This window comes from Labeo rohita, chromosome 15, assembly GCF_022985175.1.
Source record: "Labeo rohita strain BAU-BD-2019 chromosome 15, IGBB_LRoh.1.0, whole genome shotgun sequence".
Taxonomy (NCBI): domain Eukaryota; kingdom Metazoa; phylum Chordata; class Actinopteri; order Cypriniformes; family Cyprinidae; genus Labeo; species Labeo rohita.
In genome coordinates this window covers 23,183,810-23,208,381 of record NC_066883.1, presented here as the reverse complement: position 1 = coordinate 23,208,381, position 24,572 = coordinate 23,183,810, and the positions used below count along the sequence as shown (strand labels likewise).

At 34.2% G+C, this 24,572-nt stretch overlaps 1 protein-coding gene across 1 annotated transcript in view; it reads left to right on the top strand.

Annotated features, from left to right (window-relative positions):
• The window catches only part of tlcd2 (TLC domain containing 2), a 28,387-nt gene extending 4,253 nt beyond the window's left edge, over positions 1-24,134 (top strand). Inside the window, exons 3-4 of the mRNA XM_051128601.1 lie at positions 553-635; positions 19,931-24,134. Of these exons, the coding sequence (XP_050984558.1) occupies positions 553-635; positions 19,931-20,320 (473 nt within the window). The 3' untranslated portion in view covers positions 20,321-24,134. The remainder of the gene's footprint in view (positions 1-552; positions 636-19,930) is intronic.
• Positions 24,135-24,572: the final 438 nt, after the last annotated feature.

Genomic DNA, 24,572 nt, shown 5'->3' with positions numbered 1-24,572 from the left:
TATTCACTCATAAAAAGTTAACTGCAAGGCGCATGGGTTTGACAAGCACATCCGGCAATTTATAACTTGACAGCTCTTAAAGTTGTGGCTTGCTTAGAAGTCTGTGGTAAACTTGCTTCTGTTATGCCTCAGTAGACGAAACTTGAATGACTAAGTTCATATGTTCAACTTAGACAGAAAATAATTTTCTTAATGATTATTTTGTCTTTTTTTAGTAAAATATCTATTCATCCTGAGACGAGGCTTGTTTTCAGAAAATGAACACTGCTGTTAGCGTAATGTGAACTAAACAAATGGAATCGGGAAATGGGCATGTATATTGAAAATGCTAATCAATGAGCTTCATTTATTGAGCTTCATTTGCTGTTGATCTGCTTTAAAATGCAGTCTCCATGGAGACCCTCATATTGGGAGATGGATATAAATAGCTCTCTGGAAATGACATCTTGGTAACCAACACAATTGTTGTCATGGGATCTACTGCTTGAAAAACCTGTTGAATGGTCCCACTGTTGGACAAATACAGTGCTAATCTGCATTTTTGTGTTTCAGGGTACTTTATATATGACTTCTTTGATATGGTTATGAACCAGAAGATCACTCATTCATGGGAGCTCCTTTTTCACCATGTAGTGGTGAGTAGACACAAAGCATGGTACATGTAAACTATTAAATCATGAAACATGCCCAGATTTAAAGGCTATTTTTAGGGCCATAATTTTTGAAAATTAAGCACATTTTCCTCAATTCTCATTTGTGATGCATCCAATTGTTTTCGTCTTTTTTTCCTCCATTCTCATTAATATCAGAAGTGATTCTAATTACATTGTAATACTGTAATAAATATATAGCGGTCATTACTGATTTATTAAATGTTCACAAACACAAGTACTTTGTAATTTAACTAAAACTGCCGAAGTCAAAAGTTTACATACACCTTGCAGAATCTGCAAAATGTTAATTATTTTAGTAAAATAAGAGGGATCATACAAAATGCATGTTATTTTTTATTTAGTACTGACCTGAATATGATATTTCACAGAAAATTACAAGAGAAAATAAAATAAAATTAACCCATTCAAAAGTTTACATACACTTGATTCTTAAAGGGGTCATTGGATGCAAAGTTCACTTTTACATGTTGTTTGAACATTAATATGTGTTGGCAGTGTATGTACAAATCTACCCTATAATGATAAAAATCCATGCAGTGGTTTTAATTGATATGTAAAAATAATATCCCCTTTTTTAATTCGAGCCATTCTCAGATGCCTGTCGTGTGGCCGCTCCCACGATAGTTGTTTGACATTATCGTCTTACCTCAGACCCGCCTTAAATCCCATCTTTTCACATTGAGGACAACTGAGGGACTCGTATGCAACTAATACAGAAGGTTCAAACGCTCACTGATGACTCAGAAGGAAAAACAATGCATAAAGAGTCGGGAGTGAAAACTTTTGAACAGAATGAAGATGTGTACATTTTTCTTATGTTGCCTAAATACCATATATTTTACACTTATTGCTACCCTTCAGAAGCTGCAGAACATACTTACAAAATAAGTTAAATTTACTCTGATTTTCAAATTCCAAAAGTTTCCAATCCCCGGCTCTTAATGCATTGTGTTTCCTGTTATTTTCTTTTGTGGGCTATATGTTAATGTCTTTTATTTGGAATAACTTATTGAGGTCATATTCAGGTTTGGTAAAATAATTAACATTTTTCAGACTCTGCAAGGTGTATGAAAACTTTTGACTTCAACTGTATATCAGAAATTTTTGCCTTACAGATATGAGAATTTGAATAATAATAGTGCTTAATTTTCATGAATATAACATCATAAATAAAAGGACAATAAATACTAAGAATTAAAAGATAGCTTGGCTAGTTGTGAGGGAGGTTTTGATGATAAACATGGTAACGTCATTCCAAAAGCTGTTTTTGTATTACTCATCTGTCTAATACAACTACACAGACCTGATTCAACACCTTTTCAGTGTGTTCAAATAGTCCAACCTGTTAGACCACTTTGTCTTTGCTACGTTTGCGGTAAGACATATTTTAGGAAAAAGGTCAGGTGGTAAGGTCAACAGAGCTAACGGAGGTTAAACTGCTGAAGAGATTAGATATGTAATATAAACAAGTCAAGGGCTTGGCCTTTTGAACAAATCATTTGCATTAACTCAGACTATCACAGCCGGTGTATCCTGCTTTATTGAATGGATGAGGAAGGACGCTGTCCAAACACTCGCTTTGAGTTCAGAGGGTTTTCTGAGCTTCGGTTCTTTTGGGGTTCTGTGGCGTCACCACTTGGTAAAGTAGCCAGCTTCATTCTGTGGTTCTGTTGTTGCTATTGTTCCCTCTTTTCTTGAGATCTCATTCAGTGAAGTGGCTGGAGGGAACATGCTGCCAGATTCCTAATGGCACTGTGAGAAACTGTCAGACCATCGCGTCTCCACCCCATCCCGGTCTTCCCCACTGTTTACATCATGAGCCAAACTGTAATAATAAGGAGGCTTTGTTTTAGATGTGTTTGGTTTGAACGGAATGCAGCTTGTCAACAAATGAAGGCCTTTTTTGTTGCTGGATCAGTTTGTGCTGAATGCCTGTGTTGCCACGCCAAAAATGCCATTATGATGTTTTCTTTTCCACAGGTGAAGTGTTTGCGAAAGCAACTGGGGAGTTTGTGGAAAGCCTGTTTGAAGCTTTAGATCATGTGATCAAGATTAGTGTGGGTGTCTTGCCTCACCCTATCCAGACTACATGTAGTTTTCCATTCAGATATAATGCATTAATTATACACACTACCATTCACAAATTCTGAACTGGTACAATTTTTTTTAAATGTTTTTGAAAGAAGTCTCATATGCTCACCAAGGCAACTTTATTTTATTACAAATGTAGCAAAAACAATGCTATTGTGAAATATTTTTGCAAAAATAAGTTTATTTCAATATATTTAAGATGGCTTGAGAAAGTCAACTTACTGCCCTGCTGAAAAAACCATACCCTAACTGTCATGAACCGGAAAAAAACGGAGTTCAGGCAGACTCAGGGGTTGAGTACATTATGTAAATTTTTGTTCTAGAAGTGGACTTCTTTTTTAAGCTTTAAGCTTTAGAACTATTATAAACATCTTTACTACCACTTTTAATAAAAGTATTTATTTCTTTCAAAACAATCTTATTGGTTTAAAAAAACACTTGTTAAAAAAACTTACTGAACTCAAACATTTGAAAGGTAGTGTACATAAAACAAGTCTGATTTGAGGTGAAGAGGAAGTCCATGTGTGGAAGCACTTATTGCTTAAGTAGTCACTCATTTTGTGGTGGAAAAACACTGATGGTAATGCCCACTATCAACCCAGTTGTGTTGTTATATACCAATATAGTAAGAAGCGTCTGCTTAAAAATGGTTTGGATGGTTTGTGGGTAGTACTGCTTGGCTGTCACTTTTGCAAATGCTGAAGTTTCCAGAGGTGGTTCTGTGGAAAGCATCACACTAACCCAATAACATTTTTGGCATTTGGACCGCAGCAACCCTCCTTTAAATCTGTTTCTCAGAAATGGTGCTTCAGAGAGTAAATGTCTCTCATCCCCTGTACATTTAGCACAATTGAGTTTGCTGACTAAAAGCCTACAAGTCTCAGAGTAGGCTGAGATGAACATTTTTATATTAGTGTTCTGCATTCGGATGTGGAAATCAGTGTAAAAATACAAAGCAATGGATGAGTCTGACGGTTTGGCTGGAGTCTGGCAAGGGTGTTTGTTCACTCACCTAAACAGAAGCCAGAGGTGATTGTATTTGCTCACTGACAGATTTTATTCAGTCGCTGAAGTGATGCAGTTTGAGTGGTGCCGTGCCAGGAAACTCAATTACAGGCCTTTGCATTTTCAGTAGAACCTGATAATCCAGCTCTGCTATGTTAAACCTGTAGCTTTCCCTGAATGGTTCAAGCTGCTGTACTCTGGGTAAACTGTCAGTAACATGAGTTGTAAACAAGTCTGTTGTAGTAAGAAAACAGCGCACACGTACCTGACATTCTTTGTGTCTGTAAAAGAAAAGATTAGTACAGCAAATGGGTGATGATTTCAGTATAAAATTTGAAACTGAGAATTTTTGTGTAGAAAAATAAATGGAAATTTTTATGTAGCTTACTAGACAATGATGCAGTTAAAATGCAGTTACACAGTAGGGAAGTTTCAACCAACTAGTTAGTTAAAGGGATAGTTCACCCAAAAATAAAAATTACCTCATGATTTACTCACTCTCAAGTCACCCTAGTTCTACAGGATTTTCTTCTTCCAGACGAATACAGTCAGAGTTATATTAAAAAATGTCCTGGCTCTTCCAAGCTTTAAAATGGCAGTGAATGGCTGTTGAGATTTTGAAGCCTGATAAAGTGCATCCATCCATCATAAAAGTACTCCACACAGCTATGGTTATAAACCATAATCTCTAGCTTCAGCTAAATGTTGTATACACATTAATAAGAGAGTGATGTTCTAACATAGGCATAGCAAAACGATTAGTTGCGATTTAATTGATTTAAAATAAAATATTATGTTTACATACTATATGTGTGTGTACTGTGCTTATTTATTATGTGTATGTTAGGGCTGTCAGTTTAACACGTTAATAAGTTATGAAAAAATAATGTGATTAAAATATTTTAACGCAGTTAATGCACAGGCCCCACCCCAGACCTGTACGTCATCTTATATTTCATACAGTTGACTGTTGACAAATATGATGCAGGGCAACAACTCCAGAAATGCAGTTATGTACTAAAATTCAAGATATTGGTGCACAAAATGCCCCGTATGTGTTTAGTTTCTGAATGAATCCGAGTTTTGAACAAATAGTATGAATCAATGATTCAAAGGCCCATTCATAAAGAGAGCCATTTACTTGAATCCTGAATGAATCAACTATTTGAACAAATCAATTAATGACTCATATAGACATTTACCGTCACCTGCCAGCAAATTTAGTGTCTACTTAGAGTATCATTTTATTAAAAAAGAAATAATAATAATAAAAATAATAACATTAAAAAGATAGTTCACCCAAAAAATCACTTACTCACCCTCATGTCGTTTTAAGCTTTTCTTTTGTGGAACATAAAAGAAGGTATTTTTAAGACAAAGCTGTTTTGGTTACCAATGACTTTCATCGTATGAACAAAAAACACTGAGATGTTTCTCAAATTATCTTCTTTTATGTTCCATAGTTTACACTGCAGCCTAAATGTTTGTATACATGTTTGTACACATGTATATAATTTATATTATATATATATATATATATAAAATATTTTACATATAAATCTAGTATATTTGTCCTTAATTTGTACATGTATGTGTATTTATATATACATAATAAATATGCACAGTAAACACACATATAGTAATATAAACGTAAACTTTTATTTTGAATTGATTAATCATGCCTAATCATTTTGCATCTGTATATGCTAGTCAAGTTTTGTTTACAGCAAAGGAAAATCAGTGTCCTATTGGCTTATATCGAAATCCTCAGACATTTTTCTTTACAAACCCTGGTTTTGTACTTCTAATTCGTCACTGTGTTCACCTTCGTCATCCGCTGGAAAGCCACACTATCGTAAACACACGTACGACAGTTAACGGAAGCTGGAAATCACTGTTTATAAAGTTTTAAATTTGAATATATTTTTCTTACACAAACTAATTTACTTCAGAAGGCCTTTAATAACCCCTCAAAGCTGTGTGGAGTACTTTTATGATGGATGGGCGCACTTTATTGGACTTTGAAAATCTCAACACCCATTCACTGCCATTATAAAGCTTGGAAGAGCCAGGACATTTTTTAAATATAATTCCAAATGTATTCATCTGAAATAAAACAAGTCTTGAGGACTGGTTGAGGATGAGTAAATCATGGGGTAATATTCATTTTGGGTGAACTGTCCCTTTAAAAAGCAAAAACATTCAGACATCTTAAGAATGAACCTGAAATTAATCTGATTTTCTCATTTTTTTATTTTTATTTTATGTAATATGTACTACATGGTTTGGCTTAAGCAGCTGTTCCTGCATTATCAGTCATAGAGCAAATGAAAATGCAGAATGCATACATTCACAGTAGGTCAGAGGTTAACAGCAAGCTTTGTTCTGTAGGAAGGGAAATGGAAAGAATAAGAGGCAGCGGAGGAATGAGAGGGAAGGAATGTGTACGAGCGAGGGAACCACTTTTGGCTCCAGAGCTCTGTAGTGTATTTGTGGCTGGATCCCTCCTCCTCTTGCAGCATGCATTCAGCATTTTCCAGGCAGAGGCAAAGACATCTGGTCCACATATGCTCATGCTCCATGAGCCTTATAGACAAGATCGCCTTGAAATTTCCTCTACAACCTGTAGATCCAAAAGCCTCTTAGTCTCTTTGATATCATATTATTAGAGACCTCCATTTGTACTTACTCCAAGAGCATACTGCCTGGGCCAAAACAACCCACTTGTAAATGAGATCTCATTCTTCCTAGCAACCAAAAAATAGACACGCCATTTATATTCTGAGAACTTCCTGTTTATTTTTTTGAATGGAACTTCCTTGAAGAACAGTACGGAGTACCATCATCCGTTTTGTTTATTTTTTCCGATGTGGGTGAAAATGTGAATTTCACCGCGATTTGGCGATAACAAATGCAGGAATGACGCCAATCTAGAAACACTTCAGTTCAGTGTGTGCCGTACTGAGATTAAGGCCAAAAGCTACACAGTCCTGTCTGATTCAGAACATTTCAATACCTCAAAGTGGATCTGGAGCACCGCCATAGTACGTGTCCGGTTGCCACGGAAACTGTGTTGTGCATGGGTGTATGAATGATGCTACGCATGGCACGCGAATGATGAATGCTGGTTTTGTTTGTCAGTGGTACTGTGTTTAAACATAGGTTGATCTTTTGTGTGACCTTTATCAGATATGTCATATCAGTAGTGACATGGTTTATTTTTATTCTTCCTCTGATGCTGAAAGGTGATGGTGCTGTCTTTGTTTTGTCATGTTTATTACTAACATACTCTGACTCAATGGGATATTTTAGGAAACAAACAGTTTTCAACAGATAATATGTTTCATGAGCAGAAAATCAGCATATTAGAATGATTTCTGAAGCATCATGTGACACTGAAGACTGGCTGAAAGTTTAGCTTTGCAGCACAGGAAAAAATTACATTTTAAAATATATTCAAATAGAAAGCAGTTATTTTAAATAGCAATAATATTTCACAGTTTTTAACATTTTTTAACAACGTTTTTTGGGTCCTGTTATTCTTTGACCAATGTTTTATGGGTGTTTTGCTGACCAAGCCCTGCTTTTCTCAGGGTCATGTCATGTTTAACCTGTTTTGTCAGGGTGAGGCTGCGGACTTTGTCTCGACCATTACTGAGTAAACATCTTCACAACGCTCCTCATTATCATTTACAAGGGAAGAAGGGGAAAAGAGTGTCAGCATCTCGCACACTTAATAGTCTTAATTTCCATTGCAATTATCCATTTACATTTTTTGTATGTATTTTTAGAACTTCATTAAAACAATTTATCAACCCATTTTCATTCAGCCACTAAAGATGAATGCATTTACTTGGCATCTCAGAGTGTAGAGATTAAATAGACATATTTCCAGTAGGTGTTTTAGAATTGTTGCATTTTTTGTTAGCATGGTTAATTAAAATAATAATAATAATAATAATTTTTTTTACACTACCAGTCGAAAGTTTTTGAACAGTAAGATTTCTGCTCACCAAGCCTGCATTTATTTGATCCAAAGTACAGCAAAAACAGTACAATTTTGAAATATTTTTGCTATTTAAAATAACTGCTTTCTATTTGAATATATTTTAAAATGTAATTTATTCCTGATTTCTAAGCTGAATTTATAGCATCATTACTCCAGTCACATGATCCTTCAGAAGTCATTCTAATATTCTGATTTGCTGTTTAAAAATGTTTATTATTATTATTATTATGTTGAAAACAGCTGAGTAGATTTTTTTCATGTTTCTTTGATGAATAGAAAGTTCAGAAGAACAGCATTTATCTGAAGTAGAAATCTTTTATAATGTTATAAATGTCTTTATTATCACTTTTGATCGATTTAAAGCATCCTTGCTACATAAAAGTATTAATTTCTATAATATCTTTCACCCCCCCAAAAATAAAAATTATGCTGACTCCAAGCTTTTAAATGGTATCATGTATAATGTTACAAACGCTGTTTGCTGTTTCTGTTGTTCGAAGAATCCTGAAAAAAATTCACTCAACTGTTTAAAATTTTGATAATAAAAAAAAGTGTTTCTTGAACAACAAATCAGCATATTAGAATGATTTCTGAAGGATCATGTGACTGGAGTTATGATGCTGAAAATTTAGCTTTGATCACAGGAATAAATTACATTTTAATATATATTTAAATAGAAAGCAGTTATTTTAAATAGTAAAAATATTTCAAAATGTTACTGTTTTTGCTGTACTTTGGATCAAATAAATGCAGGCTTGGTGAGCAGAAGAGACTTATTTTAAAAATATTAAAAATCTTACTGTTCAAAAACTTTTGACTGGTAGTGTACCTCCAAACTGATTTTGAAATGCCCAGAAGCAGGGCATCTCAGTATTTAAACTTGTAAACAATTTATTCGACCAAAAGTCATTGTAACAAATTGCAACCAAAAATATTTAATTTATTAAGTACAATATTTCACATGGGGACTTTTTAAAAAATTATGTAATTGAATCATCTGAATCACATTTTAATTAGAGCTCTTAAAGTCACAAGACAAAGCAGAATTGTGAAACCAGTCCAATGACAACCTTTGTTAGGAAACCTAAAGGAAACCACCCAGCCAAATTTGAATGACAAAAACACCAAGTAAATAAAACAAGTTACCAAAACCTTAAAAAAATAAGTATTCTCTGCTCTCAAATCCTGGGGGTGTGTCCGCTGTCAGCACTTAAACCACGCCCCTCTCAACTGTCAAATACAGCTCAACCTGAATAGGTGACTGAGCTGTTTTGTAAATTGTTGCAACCAGGTAATATGCATAACTAACTGTAATGACATTAAAGGAGAAGTCCACTTCCAGAACAAAAATTTAGAGGTAATGTACTCAACCCCCTTGTCATCCAAGATGTTCATGTCTTTCTTTCTTCAGTCGTAAAGAAATTGTTTTCTTGAGGAAAACATTTCAGGATTTTTCTCCATATAATGGACTGCTATGGTGCCCCGAGTTTGAACTTCCAAAATGCAGTTTAAATGCAGCTTCAAACGATCCTAAATGCGGTTGTAAATGATCCCATCCAAGGAAGAAGGGTCTTATCAAGCGAAACGATCAGTTAATTTCATTTAAAATAATTTAAATACTTTTTAATCTCAAACGCTCGTCTTGTCTTGCTCTTGCTCTGCCTGAAGACAGTTAGGGTATGTTCGAAAAACTCGAATTTTCTCCCTCAACTTCAAAAATCATTTCAAAATCATCCTACATCGATGCTTAAGTACCCACCCAGTCTATGCAAAGTGAACATGCTAAGAAGATCAAACACCCTTAACAAAAAAGGTAAAACGGCGATATAGGATGATTTTGAAGTTGAGGGAGAACATGAGATGAGAGTTTTCGAAGTACCCTAACTGTCATGAACTCAAAAGCGTTTGACATTAAATAGTATATAAACTGTATTATTTTTATGAAAATAACAGATCATTTTGCTAGACTGTTCTTCCTTGACTGGGATCATTTACAACCGCATTTGGGATTGTTTGAAGCCGCATTTAAACAGCATTTTGGAAGTTCAAACTAGGGGCACCACTTAAGTCCACTATATGGAGAAAAATGCTGAAAAGTTGTCCTCAAAAAAACATAACTTCTTTACGACTGAAGAAAGAAAGTCATGAACATCTTGGATGACAAGAGGGTGAGTACATTTTCTGTAAATCTTTGTTCTGGAAGTGGACTTCTTTAACTGGCGATTGAGTGGGCGAACCGCTGATGCTTATGTGCTACAGTTGGGGCTGCACGATAAATCGCATGCGATTGTAAGACGTGTTTAGTCATTAAAGCCGGTACTTTGATTAGTAAATCTCCATCATGTGCGTTCAGCTGGAGCGGCAATTAGCTCTAGTTATTATAGTGTTAGTGAAGGGCCCAAGCTCAGTGGCTCCAGTGTGTCATCGAGACATGATTTCAGGCCCGCCCAAAAAATCCTGAACACAAGAATGGTGATAAACTGTTCAACAGTCTAATTCCACAATTCGGTAGGCCTACTGTATAGTTTACAGTCTTTGTAATGTGTTTATAGCAATACATTTCTAACATTTAGAAACAATTCTTGGAATTGCCTTTACAGGGACTTTATTGGGCAAATAAAAAGTACATTAAAATCACTGTAATATTCACAGTGTTGTTTAATCGCTGATCAATTCTGATAAATATATGTACATTCAAGATACCACCCAGTTCAACCCTCATCTCACCCACCTTATGAATTACTAATGATTCACAGGAATGTTGGGCTCATAAACACACTCACATGTTCATCACATATTCATGCATTATTTTTTTCCCCACTCACATTGTACCACACCCTTTGAGTTCACCTCTCCCAACACATTTATTTCATACGCTTATATTTCCACATACCCACTCCACCTTCAGCTTCATGTCCCAGCCCAGTTTCATTCTCCCTCACACCATCTGGCCCCTCCTCGATCTCACATGTCTTTTAACTGGGAGGGTCTGCTTTCTGTGTTTGTGTTTGTTTTTCTTACTGTGATTGGAATCTGGAGGATGTGCCTTACAGACCTGCTACACTGCATTTGTTTACATAGAAAATCTTAAAGGTCCATAGTTCACTTAAAAATGAAAATATTGTTATTTTAGCTTTGTTTTGGAGAACAGACTGAAATTTAGGTTGTTGTTCATTATTTTTCTTAATTTTTATTTCCAAGCAACCTTTTAAAATTTGTTTTTCAGTGATTGGAAGTAAAAAAAAAAAAAATAGTACGAACTATCAGGGTTTGGGGGAGCTGAACCACATGACATTTTATGCCAGAAATCATTAGGATATTAAGTAAAATCATGTTCCATAAAGATATTTTGTAAATTTCCTACCGTAAATATATCAAAACTTAATTTTTGATTAGTAATGGACAACTTTAAAGGCGATTTTCTCAATATTTAGATTTTTTTTGCACCCTCAGATTGCAGATTTTCAAATAGTTGTATCTCGGCCAAATAATATCCTATCCTAACAAACCATACATCAATAGAAAGCTTTTTATTCAGATTTCAAATGAATTATAAATCTCAATTAAAAAAAGACCCTTATGACTGCTTCTGTGGTCCAGGGTCACATTTTATGAACTGAACTAAAAAAAAAAAAATCAGAAATTAAAAACATACTCATCACAGATGAGTCCCAGTCTCCCATGCTCATCAGGCCTGCACTGATTTGAACAAAAAATACAGTAAAAACGGCACTACTGTGAAATATTTTTGCAATTTAAACTATGTTTTATACCTTAATATATTTTAAAATGCAATTTATTGTTGTTATTGAAAAGCTCAATTTCCAGCAGTCATTAGCCTTTAAGAAACTATTCTAATATGCTGATATAATTGTAAAAAAAATCTTTTGTAATATGTGACCCTGGACCACAAACCCAGTTTTAAGTCGCTGGGGTATATTTGTAGCAATAGCCAAAAATACATTGTATGGGTCAAAATTATTGATTTTTCTTTTGTGCCAAAAATCATTAGGAAATTAAGTAAAGATCATGTTCCATGACGATATTTTGTAAAATTCCTACTGTAAATATATCAACTTAAATTTTGATGGTAATAAGAACTTAATTTGGACAACTTTTAAGGCGATTTTTGTCAATATTTTTATATTTTTTTATTTTTTTATTTTTGCACCCTCAGATTCCAGATATTCAAATTGTTGTATCTTGGCCAAATATCGTCCTATCCTAACAAAAATTTACTGGGGGGACGAGTGGGACATGTCCCCACCACTTTTGGCTAGGGCTTATATTGTCCCCACCACTTTTTCTGAACATCTCAATGCATGGATGTACATAATGCCGAAGAAACATTCGTTTATGTTAAGTAAGATGTGATCTGGCGCTGAAATGTGATGCTCAATGTTTGTTGCAATGTTATTAGTGACGGAATGTTTTCAATGCGGCACGTGCTCAGTCTTCACACACGAGCGCTTCAATCTGTCAATCACCTAATGATGTTGCGGAGACTATCTATTCATTCCGGTTAAATCACAAAACAGAATACACACAAACATGTCCCTCCTCTTGATATACAATCACTGATGAACACGTTTGATTTTAATAAGGGGAAAAAATTCTGCGAGGGCAGATTAGAACCCAAAACCTCAAACACGCCTGATGAAAATTCTACCACTAGACTGTTTGGAAATACAAATTTCCAAAAAACCACCCCCACCCACTTTTTAAAACAAATTTACGCCACTGGTAAATAGCAATTAGTATGAGCCACTTTTATTGGATTTTTATTCTTAAATCATAAAAGTGACCATTCCTTGACTTAAAAATGACAGAATTAATTTTTTTTTTTGAACAATCCTTTGAATGCTTTCATTTATACAGTGTATGTGTGTGTGTGTGTGTTCATGTTTATCTTCAAGCATGTGTCCTCTCTGTTAGTCCACCTGTCCACTCTTTTTCTCATCACCTCATGTGGTCTAAAGCCACTGGCATCTGTGCTCTTGTTCTCACTGAGCTTCAGTATTTCTCACATGCTGTTCAAATGTGCCTGCTGGCAAAGCGTTCTGAACGAGTTTCACCTGTAACCAGGTTAACTGGTTTGAGACTGGTACTGCTACCACCCCCCATCCACTTTCCCAAGGAGAGCCTTTTTGATCCCATGGCAAATGCCATTTGTGTGTCTGCCATGTTTTTTTGGTATGTAATGGAGAAGGTAGAGACTACCCTACTAATGATAATTGACCCCGCAGGGAGAGTTATAAAACCAAACACACAGATTTGTAGCTTTGCATTTACAACAGAGGAGCAAACCTGTGTATGTTAATGTGATGATATTATTGCATCATTAATGCTGTTTATGCATAATTGTATTGAAAGCAAAAGCATTGTTGTGGTTGTAAACAATAAGGATATGCAGGTATGATCAGCATGTGCTTTTTGTATTGCTCCTATGTTTTGGCTTAGCAACTTTAGGGCTTTGTGTGTGTGTGTGTGTGTGTGTGTGTGTGTGTGTATGTATGTGTGTGTGAAAGTGAATGAGATTATTTCAGCATGACTGCAGATGGATTATGGGAATAATCCTGCTAACGCAGATTCACTCTAATTGTCTGTTGATGTCTGCAGCATTATGTTTGAGTTATTATTGTGTTTTTTGTTAAGTCATTTGAAAAGAGCTTTGTTAGTTAAAGGGATAGTACACCCAAAAATGAAAATTACCTATTATTTACTCACCCTCAAGCCATCCTAGGTGTATATGAATTACTTCTTTCAGATGAATACAATCAGAGTTATATTATAAAATGTCCTGGCTTTTCCAAGCTTTATAATGGCAGTGAATGGGTGTTAAAATTTTGAAGTCCAATAAAGTGCATCCATCATCATAAAAAGTACTCCACATTAGGGTTGGGTACCGAACTCAGTACTTTTAAGGGTACTGACCAAATTGCATCAGTACTACAAACTACTGATTCACATTAAATCAGTCGGCACCAAATTACGGTACCTAAGAACGCATTTGGGCGCATATGTTACAGAGAGAGAACTGCAGCTCATTCAAACACAACACACAGGGCAAACCAAAAGGTTTACATTTCTAGGGCCATATAGTTAACGCAAAAAAGTGGACAGGATCATCAGGATCAGGAGTCTGGAAAGTGGAATTTACTCTATAGTGTGGAATGCCATGGAATTAATAAATTTTTCGATGGATAAAAGTAGGTCTGTCACCAATTCGAATCACATTATGGACTAGTGTCTGTGAATATTAAAACGCAAAAAGATGGTTTAAATATGAATCCTGCATGTTCCGCTTGCCTCTGTGTGTTTGAATGGCAGAGACAAGGTTTTGTTTACTACGTAAATACTGAAGCAGGCGTGATGCTTGCAGTGATTTTGTGAGATTGTGGCCATCAGCCTCTGTGTCTCACTGTGTGACGACATAAACACACAAACTTCATCTTCAGAGCTGCTATGAAAGACTCTTCATGTAAATTTTACAGTTTAATTTGAGAAAACTAGCGTCGTATATTGTATACACACAGAAACTTCATGGCAGCCTGTCAAAATAAAAGTACGCTTGAACGTAACAGAAATATATTACTCGTATTACTTTTGTAGAGTATAATGTACGTCTTTATATTTTCAATTTTCTGTAAAATTTAAAATAAACAATTAAATGATAAAAATACAACCAATATAATACAACCAGATTAACCACTTATTTGTAGAAAAAAAGACAATAATTATTACAACTTTTTAAAAGCAATATTCACGCAACATTTCTTCCATGTATTAATTTTAACAGTAAACCTCTGTTTGTTTGCCAAAAAAATAAAAGGGTTTAATACTTTAATTTGATTAAAAAGACATATATGAAGTTTATTTGCAAAAACAGTTGTCAGTTTTTTTAACTTTTCAAAAATCATGTTTTTTATTATGTTATCATGTTTTTATTGTGTTATTTAGCTGTATTTGTTTTGTTATTTTTACTTTATTTCAAAATAATCCAACTGCAGTTTGATTGAGATTAATTGGAATGCACAATGAAAAAACATGATTTGCAAATGAACTCTTCATATGTTTAATGCCTTCATTTGATTATCAGAAAATTACAACAAGAATTTCTAGAAGAAAAAACAAACAAACAATAAATTGTAGGGCCCTATTGTTCAAAATATCATGAAATTGAGAGTTTTGGACTCTTTTTTTTTTTTACTAAAATAAATGTTTTTGTTATTACACAGAGAGTAAGTACCGAAAAAAGATACCATTGGGTCCTGGTACCGAATTTCAGGTACCAATACGGTACCATACCGGTTGAAATGTGAACGGTACCCAATCCTACTCCACAGGGCTCCAGGGAGTTAATAAGGGACTTCTGAAGTGAATCAATGCGTTTGTGTAAGAAAAATATCCATATTTAAAACTTTATAAACCGTAAACCCTAGCTTCCACTAACTTGACGTACGTGCATTCGTGAGAGAGTGGCGTTCCAGCAGATGACACAGAATGTAGATTTAGTGTAAGCTCCAGTGAAAAGCAAGTGGAGAGAGCAAAACAAAACATGTATTCGAAGTACAAAATGAGGATTTGTAAAGAAAAATGTTTGAGAATTCGATGTAAGCCAAGAGGAGACTGGTTTTCCTTTTGCTGTAAACAAAACTTGGTTCTCGTGAGACTAGCATATTCCCATCAGAGCTTACACTACACCTACGTCGTACTGTACGTCATCCACTGGAACGGCACAGAGGCTAGAGATTATGGTTCAAAAAGTGTAAATATAATTTTTTTTTTTCATAAATGCATCGATTTGCTTCAGAAGGCCTTTATTAAACCCCCCAGAGCTGTCTGGAGTACTTTTTTATGATGGATGGATGCACTTTATTGGACTTCAAAGTCTCAACACCCATTCACTGCCATTATAAATAGAGGTATAGAAGTTATTTTTTTAACATAACTCTGATTGTATTTGTCTGAAAGAAGGAAGTCATTTACACGTCTGCTTTGATGAAAAGAAAGTTTAAAAGGACAGTATTTATTCAAAATCATAATTATGTCTTTACTATCACTATTTGTGAATTTAAAACATCCTTATTAAATATGTGTTCCCTGAGAATCAAACCCATGACCTTGCCATCTGTTCACATAAAGCAACATGTTATGTGATGTACATGACATGAAGACTTTGCTCTGTTCTTGTCAATGATTATGTTCTTTTCAAGGCTGAGACGGAAGTTAAAAAAATGTTTTATCTCTTTATGACAGTCGCCATTCAAATATTACATTATACAAATTACACAATACTGAGTGCTTATTTTTAATGTCTTTGACTTGTGCAACACCTGCTGACATCATTTTGCGTAAAAGTCTTGTTTGCATCTCACTTTCATTAGTTATATGAAATATATTCATCCACTTAGTCTCATCACTTCCATGTTCTGGACTAATGTTCTTGTCACCTTAAGGAGGGATAGGGTCTTCTGAAGATAACAGGTTTGTTTGTGATGTTCAGAGCTTTGTGTAAGCGTTGTGTAAGTAAAGATGTTGACCTCACCAAGGAAAAAACAAAGTGTTAGCCAAAGGTCAACAACCTCAAAGTCATGAGACTGAGGAAACACAAATCTTATTTAGTAATCATGCGTATTTATATTAAAACAGCCCTTCTGTAGTCAAAGAAAGGATTCATGTTTACAGAACTTTTTGGACATTTGATTGCTTTAAAGTCAGAAATATTTTTCAGCCATTGATTACTGTAGACCTCTTTTAGACACTGTAAAGCAAACTCAGATGTGTTTACAGTCCACATAGCTGGATAAATGGTCAGCTTTTGTCATGCTTTGCTTTACGAATGAAGCTTACGTGACACATTCTTGCTATAAAGAGATGTTTGGATTTCAAGCTATTAAAAGCTATTATACATTACTTGCTTTAAACATACATTATGGGCTTTTGAGAGAGGCATGTGTCAGTAGTGTTGATGTGAATAGCATTACTGGTCTTATTGCTGTGACATTCCTCACCGCAAGGACTTGCCGGTGTCATGTGAAGTGTGGCATTACAAACTTATCTGGGCAACCAATGAATTTATGTCCTGTTACAAAAGGAGTTATATCACAGCGACACCGTGCAGTCATGTAACTTAGTATCGGATATCATGTAACTGCACCTTTGTGCTCTGCGTAACACACCTGACAGATAGAGGATTTGCCAATGTACATGTTTCGTAAACTTCAGTAAAAGTAGATAAATTATGAAAACAATAAAAGTTCAGCTCTAAATATTACATAGTCTTTTTTGTTTTTGACTACGTTTTGGTTAGTGACTTCCAGGAATGAGATACCAAGAAAAACTTATAACGTTTAATATGAGTTTTGCATTTGAGTATGAGCATTTGATGACATACTAATTCATATTAAGTATGCACTTTCAAAATGCATTTGTAATGTTAGGCATAGACTGCCACCTAGTGGAAAATCATACAATTTAAAATTTCCTTTGAGATGATTTTTTTTTCATTAGTTAACTACATTAGTTAACATGAACTAAGAATGAACAATACTTCTACAGCATAGTTTTAATGTTCATTTCAGCATTTACTAATGCATTATTGAAATCACAAGTTGTTTAACATCAGTTAATGGACTGTGAACTAACATGACCAAACAATGAACAACTGATTTTTTTTTATTAACTAACATTAACAAAGGTTAATAAATAGTGTAATAAATGTATTGTTCATTGTTTGCTACAAGTTCATATTTTCATATTGTTCCTGTTTCTTTACTTTCTTTCTTTCTTAAGTGATGTCACTGTTCATTCTCAGAGCTTGTTAGTTTGGTTCACGACTTAGTACTCTTTTACTACTGCTATTGTATTACTACACTGTTATTATTCTATTACTAAATGCCTATAGAGGTTACTCATGGGAAAAGTTTTCAAGGTTGCAATCACGATTGGTCAATATTATTACCACAAAGCCATTACTAGGACTTGTTTGAACTCCAGCTGGATTAGTGTCACTCATGGTGACTGCTTTGTCTGTTATGTTGTGTTTAGGACTGATCAATGGAGCCTTTGTATTCCTGTCCTCAGCCGTTCGCTGTTATCTGATGATACAGAACACACACTCATTTGTTTCTTTTTGCCTCATGGCAAATTAGTGTTGAGAAGATAAAAGAGCTGCTGCTGAAATTAAGCAAATTAGTCTGTGTATGGCTTAACTGGCCTAATCAATTAATTACTTTCTGTAGATGAATGAACATGTCAAACAACATCTTGAAAAGTGTTTTAAAGTCATATGATGAAAAATCGTTTCTGAAGGTAATGTTTGGAAAAAGTTGGCTATATAATGTAATGTACTGAACTTGAAATTCATGGGCGGCTGTAGAAATGCAACCACAAATTCTGGACACAAATTGTCATTTTAAATAAATTTAAAAAAAATGTTTTTGAGGAAAACATTTCAGGATTTTTCTGCATATAATGGACTTGATTGGTGCCCCGAATTTGAACTTCCAAAATGTATTTTAAATGCAGCTTCAAAGGGCTCTAAACGATCCCAGCCGAGGAAGTAGGGTCTTATCTAGCGAAACGATCTGTAATTATTTTTTGAAAAATAAAAATTTGTATACTTCTTAAGCACAAAAGCTCATGTAGCACTGGCTCTGGGATGCACGTTCACGTACTATTGAATCACGTCGACAGGTCACGCCGAACGTAGGCAGAACCACAGACTCAGTGTTTACAAAGCGAACACACAAAGACTAAGAAAGTGCAAGTAAGTCAAACGCTGTTTACAAACAAAAAGGTACAACGATGTTGGACGATTCTGAAGTTGTAGGAGAAAATAACATGGAGTTCTCGACATACTCTACCATTTTGAGCCGGAGTACACAGACGATGAACTTGTGGTGATTCGAAGACGTGATTCGTAGTAGTGGTGGGAAGTTTAGATCGAGTCTCGTTCAGCAAAATGAACAAATCTTTTTTCAAGTCATTTCAAAATGAACGAATCTTTCAAGAACGCGCATCCCAGAGCTTTTGTGCTTAAAAGTATACAAATTTTTATTTTCCAAAAACAATGACCAATTGTTTCGCTAGATAAGACCCTTCTTCCTCAGCTGGGATCATTTAGAGCCCTTTGAAGCTGCATTTAAACTGCATTTTGGAAGTTCAAATTCGTGGCACCAATGAAGTCAATTATATGCAGAAAAATCCTGAAATGCTTTCCTCAAAAACCATAATTTCTTTCCGACTGAAGACAGAAAGACATGAACATCTTGGATGACAAGGGGGTGAGTAAATTATGTGTAAATTGTTGTTCTGTAAGTGGACTTCTCCTTTAAGTAGCATGGGTATATTTGTAGCAAAAGGCAAAAATGCATTGTATGGGTCAAAATGATACATTTTTCTTTTAAGCCAAAAATCATTAGGATATTAAATAAAGATCATGTTCCATTAAGATATTTTGTAAATTTCCTACAGTGAATTTATCAAAACTTAATTTTTGATTAGTAATATGCATTGCTAAGAACTTAATTTGACAACTTTAAAGGCGATTTTTCTCAGTATTTTGATTTTTTTTTTTTTTTTTTTTTTTTTGCAACCTCAGATTCCAAAACTTCTGTCATTAATTACTCACCTTCATGTCGTTCGAAACCCGTAAGACTTTTGTTCATCTTCAGAACACAAATTAAGATATTTTTATATATCTGTCATAAACAAAATCTATTTTCTGTCGGTGTGTCTTCCAAACTCAATGTATCATTCACACTCTTCATTTTACCCAAAAAAGAAAATTTGCTGAAAATGTACTCACCCTCAGGCCCTCCACAAAGTAGACATAGATTTGTTTCTTCATCAAAACAGATTTGGAGAAATTTAGCATTACAGCATTTGCTCACCAATGGATCCTCTGTAGTGAATGGGTGCCGTCAGAATGCGAGTCCAAACTGCTGATAAAAATATCACAATAATTCACAAGTAATCCACACGACTCCAATCCATCAATTAACATCTTGTGTAGTGAAAAGCTGCATGTTTGTGAATCCATTAGGATGTTTTTTAACTTCAAAACATTGCTAAAATAGAAGTTGTCCTTTGCCAATATTTTACTACTCTGCTATTAATAAAACATCTTAATTTCTTATGTTTGCAGGTTATCACCTGTTTCGGGATCTCTGTTTTGACCTGTCGATATGTGGGTTTTGCAGTGGTGGCTCTGTTGGTGGAGATCAACTCAATCTTTCTGCACCTGAGGCAAGTGCTCCGCATGGCCAACCTGGCCAAAAGTACATTTTACCGCGTCAACAGCATGATAAACCTGGGCACCTACGTAGTGTTTCGTATCAACACTCTGGCCTGGATGACCCGCTGGCTGGTGCTGAATCGTGACCTCATCCCCTTGATCAGCTACACCATCGGCAGCGTGGGTCTGGCCATCATGACCGTCATGAACATTGTCCTGTTTTACCGCCTGATGAGAAGTGACTTCATGAAGTCCAGCCGTGAGAAGGACGTTAGGAAAGAGAAGGAGAAAGAAATGTAAGACGAGGACCGATCACACTCTAGCTTCAGCTCCGACCAAATTCACTCTCTTTACCCAAACTTTGGGGAAAAGTTCCTTTCAACCTGCTGACTTCATTCCTGCAACATCTGATTGTCGACTAGTTTGAAGTTCTAGTCTTTTTGACTTCATCTCATGTAGACCTCAAGCTGTGCTAAGATTTTTATGTTGGCTATCGTCACAGGTTTACAGATGTCTGAAATGCATGACATTTATACACATGCAACCTTATGCTCAAATACTCCTGCATGATTTATTCAATGACTCAAAACTTATTACATTACATAAGTTGAAATGAACTGGATCTGCTTACCTTTATCTAATCATATGCTAATGCTGATCTACCCCATGTAATGTAGGCGCTATATATTAAATGTAAGCAAATATTCTCAAATAGGAACGAAATATGTGGGATTAAATATGGGAAAATATATTTATATGCAGTGCTGGATAGAGTGATTACAAAATGTAATCGGTTACTGATTCCAAATTGGATGTCAAAAATGAAACATTTTAGGTAATATAATCAGATTACTTTTAGATTACTTTTGACTTGTTTATCACACTGATTTAAATAGGATAATCTTGTACCATATTTGTATATAAAAAACAAAGAGAAGAAATTATATTCCATTAACAAAATGAAGGCTGTTAAACGTTACAACAGCTGTTAATTTTTTTTTAAAAGATGTTTCTTATGCTCATCAAGGCTGCATTTATTTGATCAAAAATCCAGAAAAAACATTGTGAAAAATATTGTGAAATATTATTTCAGTGCAAAATAGTGTGATGTGTGATGTGTTCTGAATATAATTCATTCCTGTGATGCAAAGCCGAATGTAACCATCATTACTCCAGTCTTCAGTGTCACATGATCCTTCAGAAATCATTGAAATATGCTGATTTATCATCAGTGTTGAAACAGTTGTGCTGCTTAATATTTTGTTGAAACCTGTGATGCTTTTTTTAGGATTCCTAGATAAATTAAAAGTTAAAAAGAAAAGCATTTATTTAAAATATAAATCTTTTGTAACAATATAAATTACCTTTTAAAGGTTTGTGGTCAGTAAATTTTTATTCATTCTTTTTTTTTTTTTTTGAAAGAAAGAAATTAGTACTTTTATTCACCAAGGATGTTAAACTGATTTAAAAAAGTGATGGCAACAACCGATATTGTTTAAAAAGATCTATTTATAAATAAATGCTGTTCTATTTAACTTTTTATACATCAAAGAATCCTGAAGAAAGTATGAAAGGTTCCAAAAAAAAATATTAAGCAGTACAGTTTCCAACATTGATAAAAGTAATAAATCTGCATATTAGAATGATTTCTGAAGGATCATGTGATACTGAAAACTGGAGTAATGGTTGATGATAAATTCAGGATTGCATCACAGGAATAAATTTTATTTTTAAAATATATTAAAATAGAAAAATAGATAATATTTAAATAAATAATTAAATTTTTTTCTGTATTTGTGATCAAGCAAATGCAGCCTTGATGAGCATAAGGGAATATTTAAAAAAAAACATTAAAAATCAAAAATTTAAATGGTAGGCTATTTTTAAGGAACATTTAAAAGATTAAAATTAAAGTTAGGTAGACCAAATAAATTATGACCTATTAAATGCTATTGTGAGAATATATAATCATGTAATCAGCAAAAAAGTAACTGTATTTGAGTATTTTAAAAAGTAATGTAATCTAATTATTAATTTTGGAATCTGATTACGTAATCCAAATTACATATAATCAGTTACTACCCAGCGCTGTGTATAAATATAAATAAATATATATATATATATATAAATATATATATAAATATATATATATATATATATATATATATATATATATATATATACATACACACACACACACACACACACACACACACACACACACACAAAGACCATTAAAGTTTGGTTTATTTATTAAAACTAGCATTTAACACCTACACTTGCTACCTCATGAGCTTGTAGCAGTATCATCATAATTCTGTACAGTTTTTACATAGAGTTCACTCAAATTATAAAGTTCGTTCTTCTGTGGAAACCAAAAGGAGAAATTATTTTCTCACTGCTTTCTTCCATACAATGAAAGTGACTAGTGACCGGGGCTCATAAAAGTAATATAACCGTAGCACATATGACTTTTTTAGTCTTTTGAAGCTGTGTGATAGATTTGATGATGACACATTTTCCATTTTTGAGTGAACTGTCCCTTTAAAATCTGACAGAATTCCATTAGAGCTGTTTTGAGTTGACATTCTCTTTACTGACTAGTACTAATGAATGAAGTAACCATGGACAGAATGTGCTTGGTGTTCAGTACTGTATCTACAACGAAGGGGTATGATTTAATTTGCTGAATGTGAGTTAGTTTTACCCTGTGGATGAATACCACTATTCTCCATTGATCTGTTACCGTTTAAGTGGAGAATCTGAATCATGATGCTGAAGTTTTTACAAAAGCTATTGGGATTAAAACACTCCTGCTCTTTCTTATGATGTAACATTGTGTGTCATTGCACAAATCATGCCTGTAGGTGGCACTACACACATACACAAACAACAGAGACCTCATGTTAGCTTGCGCTAATACCTAGTCTATAGAGAGGCGATGGTTAAAGCAGCACTTATATTGCTTTAAATGTGCTGAACGGTTTTATTTTTTATTTTAATAAAGCTTTGTAATTTCTTTTTTGTTTTATTTTGTATATTTGGAATTTATTTGTACTGAATGTCATTGATTGTTTTGGAGGCAAACAAAAAAATTCACGTTTGAGAACAAAGCGAATGGTGGAACACTGTCTTGTGCAAAATTATGTTGTGATTTTGTTGGTGGTAAACAAAGAATGGTCCTGGTCAGATGAACTAAAGTAAAGGCATTTATTTGTGTAGCCTTATTTCATACATTCAGTGCCATTAAGATTGTAGACTGAATTCTGTTTCTAATTGGATTTGGAAAGAGTGGCCTGTCTGTCCGGTGGGAAAGTTGACACGTTGTAACTGCATGTAGCATCACCGACTTGTGCCACTAAACTAGTTTTTCAAAGCACCAAAGTCTAAGTTTTAATCTGGTGTACTCCTGCCTTATATTTACTGTTTGAAGGAGGGATTAACAATTTAGGAAGTAAAAAAGCTACTCATGTTAAAATTACAGGAACTTGAATGCAAATGAAAAATAGAACAATAAACATGCACTGAATTAGTAAAACTTTTTTTTTTTAACCTTTTGGCAGCTTCATATGTGGTTGTATATGTGTTCCCTAGTGAGGTAACTGGTATATAAATGTATTTAAAGAGGAAAATGTGTAATTTTTAGTTTTTGAGAGAAAACCAATGTGACTTACAACTTTCTAAAGATCATTTCAGCAATGCGGTTGTCCTTCACTTGAGATTCGGCATTTCTGTACTGTCACTGTGTTTGGTGAAAGATAAACTACTGTTGTATTGTGGATCTAAATTTTTGAGCATAGTGTTGCAGTGTTTTCCAAAGCCATAATTACAGAGAAAATAAACAATAGGAGAAAAAAAAAAATATATATATGCCCATTCCAGAGGAGAGCATGACAAAAGGAAAAAGGTCTTTTCCTTTTGCTTACTTTATTTACCCTTGCTGTTTTATTAAGCCTAATCATTTAAGTTTTAAACAATTGTATGTAAAATGTATATAGCTCAATTTTATTTTTGTTTGGATGAATTATTATTATTGTTTTGTAATTAATATCAAAATGCTTTGTATATGACCTTTATATTGTTAATCGTGAAATAAAACGTTATTAACACTTTATTTGAGGTTATTGTTTATATTTATATAGAATAATAAAATAGAATTTGATAATCCTTTATGATTTATATAACATTAATCAGCTTTTTATGTAGCTACACCTGTTTTATTTGTCTACTTTTCATGCAATATGTTCACGTTATATATTTTAGACAAAAATTGGAAACCAATTTAGTCTATATTTAGGTAAGAACCTAAAGCATCAAGCATTGCAGGTTAAAAAATGGTCTGGAGAAGTGAATGTGAATGAAAATTCCCCTACACCTGAAAGGGATAGTTCACCCAAAAATGAAAATTTTACTATTAATTGCTCACCCTCATGTCGTTCCAAACCCTTAAGACCTTCGTTCATCTTTGGAGCACAAATTAAGATATTTTGGATGAAATATGAGAGCTTTTCGACCCTGCATAGACAGCAACGTAACTGTTCAAGGTGCACAA